General features: G+C 48.8%; 1 protein-coding gene across 3 annotated transcripts in view; it reads left to right on the plus strand.

Moving 5' to 3' along the window:
• DEUP1 (deuterosome assembly protein 1) overlaps positions 1–10,495 on the plus strand; it is a 132,217-nt gene that overhangs the window by 90,923 nt on the left and 30,799 nt on the right. For all 3 annotated transcript variants that reach the window (XM_019524597.1, XM_019524598.1, XM_019524599.1), the window contains one exon: positions 2,787–2,873. In XM_019524597.1, the coding sequence (XP_019380142.1) occupies positions 2,787–2,873 (87 nt within the window). The remainder of the gene's footprint in view (positions 1–2,786; positions 2,874–10,495) is intronic.

Genomic DNA, 10,495 nt, shown 5'->3' on the forward strand with positions numbered 1-10,495 from the left:
GGGCTGGGCCCTGCCCCTCCCCTGCAGCTTTTTCCCAGCCCCCTACCCCCAACTGCGAAGCTGGGGCTGGGAGCTTCCTGCTGCTGGGGCAGGTGGACATTGTCCCGGCAGGGGCTCCACCATCAAAGCCCACCCTGGCAGCAGGCAGCTCCCAGGGGCAGGGAGCAATCTCCCAGCCCCTGCTGAGAATCAGCTATCTCCTGGCCTTGTGCTCCCTGCTAGCCCCTGGGGTAGTACCAAGGGGGAGCCTGGGGCTCCCCCTGGCTGCTGCAGGGGACAGAGCAAGGTGGAAGCACCCCTCTCTGGGCTTCTCCCATTGGGAGCAAATCTGCTCCCAAATGCCTGCATGTGTAGACACCTCTCCAGGGTGGGTTTACTCCTCAGTAAATTACAGCAGAATAAACCCATGCAGTAGCATTTGCACATGTAGATGTACCTAGTATCATTCCATTTTTTATTACATTATCAAGCTTTGCTTACTTTTCACAGTTCTTTACGTTTTTGTTTAAAAATGTTCAGACTGGAAATTAAATTATCAGCTTTAAAGCTGGATTTTTAACCTATCAGTATTGTAAATGAGGAGTCTAATCGGTACCCCCAAGGTCCCAGTCAGGGTGCAGCAGCAGGAGTGGGGGCATGGCCAGAGGCTGCCCAGCATGGCCCACTAAGGCAGAGGGGTAGGGAGGGGATTTATTCCCCCCTCGACCCCTTCTGTCCCCATGAGAATCCAGCTGGGGTCTGTCCACCCCAACCACCACTGCTGCCAATCGCTGCCTGTGCAGCACAAGTGGTGGGATAAGCTTCTTTCCTGCTACCTCTGCCAGATGCCAGAGGGAGGGAGGAAATTACCCCCTTCTCTACCCACTTGCCTAAGGGGGCCATTCTGGCTGACCTCTGGCCACTCCCCCACCCTTGCTGCTGGAGTGGTGAGGGGGCAGGGAGCTTGATGGGGGTGGCAGTTGCTGTCATGCTTTCCTGGGGAGCACAGGCCTCTTCTTTGTGGGGGCTGCACTGTGGGCAGGAGCAGAGCAAGATGGGGCGGTCAGAGTTGTCACAGACTGAACAGAGTGAGGAATAGCATCAGAGCTTGGAGGGGTGGCCATAGCCCCCCAAGCCCTCCTTAGTGCTGCCACTGCTAGCAGTAGCTCTGACTGCCCTGTTCCACCCTGCTGTGCTCCCATCCACAACACAGCCCCCGACCAAGAAGAGGCTTGCGCTCCCCAGGAAACCATGACAATGGCAGCCACCCCCATCAGGATCCTTGCCTCCTTGCCACTCCAGCATCAGGGGTGGGACCATGGCCAGAGGCTGGCTGGCATGGGCCTCTTAGGAGAGAGGGCAGGGAGAGGGGTTATTTCCCCACTCCCTCCAGCATCTGGCAGAGGGGGCAGAGATGGAGCTTATTCTGCCACTCACCCTGTGCAAGAAGCAGTTGGTCACAGTGGTGGTCAGGATGGGCATATCCCCAGCTGCAATCCCGTAGGGACAGAATGGGGGGGAATAAATCCCCTCCCTGTCCCCTCTGCCTCAGGAGCCATGCCAGCCAGCCTCTGGCCATGCCTCCACCGCTGCAGCAGCTAGGGGGGAGTGCCAGGTGGACCCCAGCTCTGGTCCATGCCAGTGGGACAGGGAGGTAGAAATTAAACCCTCTCCCTGGCCAGTTCACTTGAGGCTACTGCCAGGGCTGACCATGCCCCCACCGCTAGAGTAGCCAGTGGAGAAATGCCTGGCAGGTCCATGCTGGTGAGAAGGGAGGGAAGAAGGAATAAACCTCTTCCCTGCCCCCTTTGCCTTAGGGGGTGTGGTGTCTGGCCATGCTGCTGCCCCTGCCCTAGACAGCAGAGGGGCAGGGCCAGCCCTGCTCCAGTGAAGCAGAAAGCACAGCCCCGCCCAGGCCTGCAGAGCATGTCAGGATGCTGGGGGACTCTGGTTTAACTTAAACCAGAGGAAGGGCTCTGGGATACAAGTTCCATAAACCTGTTCGAGCTCAATCAGTTAAGTCAGATACTATATTCAATCAGGTTTATCTCAAACTGGTTTTGGCCATTTTGAAACTGGTTTGTGTGTACTGAACTTCTGTTCTGTTACAGGTTTAAACCAGTTTCTGATCACTTAAACCAGTTTTTGTAACTTCTGTCCTAGCCTAAGAGGCTTGTGGCCCCTAACTACTCAGAAATTGAAGTCCTGTTGTAAATCATTGCAAACTTCAGGTTTAAAAATATGTATATGGCCTATCCATTACTGGTATGTTGAAAATATGTGAGAAGCGCAACCCCCCTGAAATTTGGAGGTTTAGCGCTCATATCTGCTTGTACGTAGAAACACTGTGATCTAACAGAACACTTCAATATTGTAAATAAGTGCTTAAGAGGTGGTGTAAACCATCTACTACCACATGCCACTATTCACAAGGTCCATGTTACCTACAATATCATCCACCATAGTGGATTACACAGAAGAGCCAGGTCCCTGGCTTCAACCCGATTTTAGCAGGCTGCAGGATCTGTTGTAGTGCACACAACTGATGCTCCATTAACTCAGCTGTGTACCTGCTCCACGTTGTGCTTCTTTTTAACATGGGTTTAAAAAATAATAATTAGCACATATATCTTTAATACGGAACCTAGTACCTTTTTCTGTCTTAATATTGCTTTCATTATTAGTATATACTGATAATTTTTCTTGAATACTTTAAATAAAACTATAGATTCAAACTTCTACATAACTAGTCACTATTTATGTCATTGAAATTGTTGCATTCAACTTAGTGTTTAATCTTTCACCAGTTATTAGGACTGAGTTACGAAACTATCAAACCTGAAAACACATATCTGAAAGAAACTATGGAAAATTGGGAGTCTGGAAGACGCATGGTAATTTTTTTTATCTGTGCAATGTACAGTTATTGATGATTGTAATAAGTATAGATTGGGATCTTGTCAAAAGAGAAGTTACCAAGGTCTGAGCCAGAGGTCATTTTAATGATTTGTATGCACTAGAAAAATCTTTATTTTGATTTCTTCCTGCTCCACTCCCAGTGCTGCCGTATCCATTCCCAGTGCTGCTGGGATGCAGCATCCTCCCAGCACCCACTCCAAGCCCAGTTCTCGCCCCACCCCATGCAGATCTAGGGGCATATGCACCTCCCCCATGCCCTCTCAGGGTGCAAGCAGCAGTGGGAGCTGCCTCTCCCCCGCCCCCCACGAGCTGCGGCTCTGGCCCCCCCACCCTGCCTGGGCAGTGCCTGTCCCCTCCTTCACCGCAGGGGTTGTTGATCTGCCCCCACAACAGACTTACCAGCTGGAGGCAGATGTATCAGCAATCAGATCAGTATTGGCCAATATGCCTCCTTAAATATCAGCTATCGGTATTGGCCCCCAAAATCTCTATTGGTGCACTCCTAATCGTCATGCTTTCTTTTAGGGATGGTGATCTGTTTATGCAAGAGGCAAAGATATTTTGGGGCGCTTACATATTTTTTGGAACAGCTATCGTTAGGAGAGATTTTAGACAAGCTTTTGGACATAGAGACCCTTTGTCAGGTCTGAGAAAGAAGCAGACATAGCTTGAGATAAGTAATAAATTGGATAATATTCAATAGAAATAGAAAACTCTATATGTAAATGATAACAGTTAGCTTAAAAGAATAGACCAGGTTTCTGAAAAGAGCAGACATTATTAGGAGTAGCTGATAGACAAGAGAAACATCTGGCCAGGCACAGCAGTGGAGGGTGGGTTCTCCCTTTCTGTGCCTGCTCCTTGGCTGGTGGGAGACACCTAGGGGGGCATGCAAGGAATGGGTGCAGGAAGGTGAAGCTTGCTGTTGCCACTGTCCTCAACCAACCACTGCAGCCACTCCACACACCCCCTGGATGGAGCAAGGCAGGATTAGCCCAGGGACTTCCTCACTGCCAAGTCAGCTGGTGCAGTGGTGGTGGATAGGTCTTCTATCTCTGAACCTGTTCTCTGCCTAGTCCCCTCTACCATACTTGGCCAGCCCAGCTGCTCCAGCCATGCCTAGTCCCCATCTCTCCCAGGGTCTGATCTCAGTTTCTGCTCCCTGGATTCCACAGGGGATGCAGGCTTCTGGGGCTGCAGGAAAATGGAGCTGCCAGCATTTTTTCCAACTGCAGCCTGAGCATCATGTAGCACCCGGTGGAGCAGCTCAATCTGGAGGCAGCTGTGGCACAGATCAAGGTTGGGGAGGAAGGGCGGTGCTGAAAGCTGATACATTTACAGCCACCTCTGTGACATCAGTCACAGCTGCTGCAATGACATGAGAACAAAATCCTAGATCCATCTATGGAAAGGAATGTATAAACATAGGCCCACAGCATACAAATTGTTTGATACATATCTTTGTGGGTTGGTGGTTCAGATCTGGTAATGCCCTTCCAACCAGATCTGCAAACACAATTGTACTAAAGCTGTAGTACTCAACCTCTGGCCTGTGGGCCACATACATCCCACAGAGCCATATAACCTGGTCCACAGTGCTCCACATGGGTCTAGAAGTTTGATGGTGGTGAAGTGGTGACAGCAGTACTGTCAAATTTTCAGACCTGTGGGGAGCACCCCACACTGGATTATATAGCCCTGAACACTAGATCACTGATCCACAGTTGAGTCAATGCTCAGGGTCGCTCCATGGGTGGATCCAGCACACAAGGTTGAATCAGCACTGGCTCTGGCATGGCTCTGGCAGGCTGGTTGAACTAGCACTGGCTCTGGCATGCAGAATCAGGCAGGTACACAGGATTGCACCTGCATACCAGCTGTACATGGGATCCAGCCTTTTAACCAGCCCAACACCACTCATCCACCCCAGAGGACTGAAAGATTGAGTACCATTGTACTAGACCAGTGGTGCTCAACTTTTTTGCCCTGTGGGCTGGATGGGGAGTGCCTATAATTCTCCACAGGCACCTGCTTTATAAGGTGTCAGTTAGACAGAAAAAGTTAGGCAAAGATACAGAAATACCCAAAAACATAGGTGAGTTTTCAGGACCCAAATAAAAACAGTAGGAAAGTTGGAAACAAAATGAGCTTCATTAGAATATCGAAATGTAAATCATCTATACATGTAATAATCATAAAATGAGCTATATTAAATATTATTATATTAAATATTAGATTATATTAAAGAAAGACCTACTGTGCTCCCATGCCATGTTGCACTATACAAACTTCATGAAACAACTCTCTAATAACTATTATAGTTTCTTTTTAAAGAGATAAAAAGTAAGATAAAATAGAGATCATGCAGGATTGTGGTTAGTCTCTCCTTCAGATGATGGAATAGACCACTGTTTGTATCGTGAATAGACTTTGAATTAGTTTGACATTTATATTATAATGGGAGGATTGAATGGGAGGTACCACCGGTCAGATCATAGAATCACAGAAAATGAGAGGTGTAAAGGACCTCAGGAGATCATCTAGTCCAACCTCTTGCTCAAAGCAGGACCATCCCCAACTAGACCATAGCAGCCAAAAAAGTATCTAGCCACGTCTTAAAAACATCCTGGGACAGGTATTTCACCACCTCTCTGGGTAACCTGTTCCAGTGTTTTACTACCCTCCTAGTGAGAAAATATCTAACCTAAACTCCCCTTGCTGCAACCTGAGATTGTTGCTCCTTTTTCTGTCATCTGCCACAACTGAAAACCGTCTAGCTCCATCCTTTTTTGAACCTCCCTTCAGGTAGTTGAAGGCTGCTATTAAATCCCTTCTCAGTCTTCTCTTCTCTAGACTAAATAAGCCCAGTTCCCTCAGCCTCTCCTCAGAAGTTATTTCTTCCAGCTCAGGAACCATTTTTGTTGCCCTCCACTGGATTCTGTCCAACTTGTCCACATCCTTTCTGTAGTGGGGGACCTAAAACTGAACACAGTACTCCAGATGTGGCCTCACAAGTGCTGAATAGAGGGGAATAATCACTTCCCTGGACCTGCTGGCAACACTTGTACCAATGCAGTTCAGTATGCCATTAGCCTTCTTGACAACAAGGGCACACTGCTGGCTTTTATTCAGCTTATTGTCCACTGTAACCCCCGGGTCCTTTTCTGCAGAGCTGCTGCCCAGCCAGTCAGCCCCCAGCCTGTACTGGTGCATGGGATTGTTCTATCCTAAGAACAGGACTTTCCACTTGTCCTTGTTGAACCTCATGAGATTCCTTTTGAGCCAATCTTCCAATTTGTCTAGGTCATACTGAATCCTAGCCCTACCCTCCACCATATCTACTACTCCCCGAGCTTGATGTCATCTGCAGACTTGCTGAGGGTGCAGTCTATGCCATCTTCCAGGTCAATGATGAAGACATGGAACAAAACTGGCCCCAGGACCAACCCATGGGGCATTCCACTTGATACTGGCTGCCAACTAGACATTTAGCCATTGATTATTACCTTCTGAGCCTGATGCTTCAGCCAGTTTTCTATCCACCTTACAGTCCATTAATCCATCCTGTACTTCCTTAGTTTGCCTGCAAGAGTGTTGTGGGAGACCATATCAAAACTCTTGCTAAAATTCAGGTATATCATATCCACTGATCTCCCCAGATCCACAGAGCCTGTCATTTCATCATAGAAGGCAATCAGGTTGGTCAGGCAGATGGCTCAAATGTAAGAGTATGGACAGTAGCTTAAGTGAGGGGATGAGCAGGGCAGCAGTCCCAGATTCCATCTTCTTTGGTAGGATGCCAGGGGGGCAGAATAGCTACTGTTTGCAGCTAACCATGTCACTGTTGCTGGCAGCACAGCAGCCAAAACTCTCCATGCAGAGCTGTGGCCTTGTTACAATTTTGAGTACGGATGCTTTAAGGGTATGTAGAAAAGGTATGCTATGTAGGGGTGTCTTCAGGGATATAGGTGGAGTGGTCAGGAAAACAGGATCACAAAATTAAGATTGTTTCCCTCATTTACTTTTTTTCTTTTGAAATTGTAAGTCAAGTATGATGGCAAGCAGTGAATAAAAATGCACTTCTGTTCCGTGCTGATTATGAATGCAGGACCTGAAGTTGGAGGGGGGGAAAGAGTCATTGATACAATCTAGTGCTTGCTCATCTGCAGAATTTCTGTATTATATTAAAAAAAAAAAATCTGCACCAATTATGGAAAGACAGCTGTTTTATTCACAGAGTCCGCAAAGCTTTATTAGTTTCATAGAAGAGTTGCACATTCCTTGAACAGAAGCTTTTTGAGTTACAGAATTTAGAAGCTAGCTTCATTTGCAGAGCTTTTAAATACCAAAGGTTGTAATGAAGCTTTAAAGTCTCAACCATTAAACCTATGAACTTTCAAAGTTATTTAGACCATAGCTGTTTATTGAGCTCCATGAGAAGTTATGTAGAGTTCCTAAGTTTTTGTGGGGCTTAGCAAGAGCAAGCTTTCAAATTCTGTCAGGGGAGTCTCTACAAGCTCCACAAGACCCACTAAGAATATATATCTTCCAGGACCTCACAGGGTACGTCCAGATGAGTGCACATGTGCTTCTTGCAGAGTCTCAAACCCCTTGAGGTTTGCCCCTTTGCCCGTTTGGGCAAAATTAGACCCCTGGATATCCAGGGGTCAAAAAAAAAACACACTGCAAAACAGTGAGGCAAAGCAAGGCACGGTTCCAGACCATGCCCTGAGACAACTGGAGGCTTGAGTCCTCCACAAAGACATGTCTCTATGGCTGGTCCTTGCCCAGTGCTGAAGCACGCTGCCTGCCTGTGCAGGGCAAGCAGCGGTGCAGGCTGCAGCGACTGGGATCTGGGCTCTGTGCCAGGTAAGTTAGGGGGTAGAGGGGGTTGAAGAAGGGAGGGGACCCCATGCTCTCTCCCCCAGCACCCTGATTGCTGCCCCACCTGCTCTCAGCTCCCCACTGGCTGCCCTGCCCAGCCCCAGCCTTCCAGCACTCAGAAAAAAAAAAAATAAGCCCCGCACTCACCAACTGTTGCAGCCACCCTCAGGGCCACTGGAAACTTATGGCAGAGCCCCCCCGCGGGGAAGTGGGGGGCAGTGGGGACTGGTCCTTGCTGCCTGGCACCCATACTGCTGCTTCCCCATGGCACAGGTGCAGCACAGCTCCCCACACTGTCTGGGAGCTGGGGTCGCTCAGGCTGAGTGATGCCAGGCTCCGGGTGACAGCTGGAGCTGCCCCAGCTCCCAGACAGCATGCGGTGCCCTGCCAAGCTGCACTGTACTGTACCTATGGGATGGGGCAGCGGCAATGTGGGTGCCAGGTAGCCGGGGCCAGTCCCTGCACCACACCAGGTGGGGGGCCTTTGCCATGTGTCCTTGGTGGCCCCAATGGCCACTGCTACAGCCTGTGAGTGTGGGGCTTCTTTTTTTTTTGAGTGTTAGGAGGCTGGGGCTGAGTAGGGCAGTGATGGTGGGCTGGGGAGTGGCTTGAGACAAGCCCCTAGAGGAGAGGGATGGAGATGAGCCCCTGGAGATGAGTGGGAGATGTTCTACTCATCTACAGCCTCGTGCTCATTCCCCTGCTCATTTTCTTGCTTGTCTCCAGCCTTGGGAGGCTGAAGATGAGCAAGAGATCAAGCAGGGGGCTGGAGAGAGCAGGGGAATGAGCAGGGAGCTGGAGAGGAGCAGGGGAACGAGTAGGAGGCTGGAGATGAGTAGGGGAACTTCTCCAGCTCATCTCCAGCCTCCTGCTCATTCCCCTGCTCCACTCCACCCCCCTAATCATTCTCCTTATTGTCTTCAGCCTCCTGCTCATCTCCAGCCTTCTGGAATGAGCAGGGGGCTAGAAATCAGGGGGAGCAGCAGGGGGGCTCTAGGGGGAGTGCTATAGCCCCTGGAGGGGGCTGGGACCCTTCAGGGAGGGCAGTCCATGTGCTGTGAGTGGGGGCTCTTCCCTGTGGGGGGCAGGGGACCCACCCCTTCTAAGCAACCTCTGCCACACAGGGCCCCCCCATATCCACAGTCCCCACACACTGACCACCCCCCCCATCCCTCTACACCAGGACAGCTTTTTATACTGCTGGGGCCAATCCAGCAGCTGGCACCAGCCTCTAGCTCCCCCTGGCTGCACAACCAGATAGAGCCAGGCAGAGCTATTTTGCCTCTAGTGGTACAATTTGCACCACACTAAAGTGTATGTCTGGGCACATGCCCTGAGGCAAAAAGCCCCAGCTCAAATTTACATCACTTCTATTTGAGCTGATGGAAGAGCATGTGTCTGTATGTGTGGAGGCGCCCACAGAGTTGTCAAAAACACTCCAAAGTGTTGCATCCATCATCCTTTCTCTCTCTTTCACGCCTCCCCCCCCCATCTCTTTCACTTCACTGACATCTAAAATGTTGTAGGCTTGTCTGTGCAAGAGTGAAGCTTAAATGTGTTTTCAGTTATAGTCCCAATTAAGTTTTGATGTCTTAGAAGCAGAGCCAGATCAACCCTTTAGTTGGCCCTAGGCAAACAAACTCGTGGGCCCCTACTTAATACTATATATTTATATTACTTTTTGCACTCAATAATTGTAATATGTAAAATAAGCACAACTGGGCCCCTTCTTAACTTAGAGCCTTAGGCACGTGCCTAGTTTGTCTGTGCATTAATCCAGCCCTGCTTGGATGTTCGTATACTTTAACTCTCATGATAGAACCTTGTCTCAGAATGGCTTCAGAAAGAGTATGGGCTAAATGTTGAGGTGATCTGAAAAATTGTGCAAAGATTTCCTTGCAGATACAGAAACATTCTGAGTTGCTCTAATTCAACTAAATGAAAAAACTTCCTGACCATTATCACAATAAGTGTGTTGATGCCTGTATTTTTTCTTAGATACATGCATATTTTATATGCATGCATCAGTTAATTTTATTACAGCCCAGTTCCTATTAAGCAGCAGGTGGGTATATTAATTAGTGGAAGGCAAACAGCTTTTGCAGCTAAAGTTATGAAGCAAACTATGTAGGAATCTGTAATTTTTAAAAAAGTTTCGTTCATGGATTTTGATCTCTGATCATTAACACAGAAACCAATTATCTGAAGTGTTTCATAGATTTCATAGACATTAGGGCTGGAAGGGACCTCGGAAGATCATCGAGTCCAGCCCCCCACCCAAAGGGCAGGAAGTCAGCTGGGGTCATAGGATCCCAGCAAGATAAACATCCAATTTACTCTTGAAGGTGTTCAGTGTAGGTGCTTGAACCACCTCCGATGGCAGGCTGTTCCAGACCTTGGGGGCTTGGACAGTAAAGAAATTCTTCCTTATGTCCAGACTGAAACGGTCTTGCAGTAGTTTATGACCATTCAACCTTGTCATCCCTTGAGGCGCTCTGGTGAACAAACGTTCCCCCAGATACTGGTGGTCACCCATGGTAAACTTATAGGTGGCCATCAGATCACCCCTGAGCCTACACTTTTCCAGGCTAAAGAGCCCCATGGCTCTCAGCCTGTTGTAAGATCTGTTTTCCTGACCTCTGATCATGCGAGTGGCTCTTCTCTGGACTCTCTCAAGCTTCTCCACATCCTTTTTGAATTGTGGAGCCCAAAA

This window comes from Gavialis gangeticus, unplaced genomic scaffold (genome assembly GCF_001723915.1).
Source record: "Gavialis gangeticus isolate Ggan-Ray unplaced genomic scaffold, GavGan_comp1, whole genome shotgun sequence".
NCBI classification, from domain to species: domain Eukaryota; kingdom Metazoa; phylum Chordata; order Crocodylia; family Gavialidae; genus Gavialis; species Gavialis gangeticus.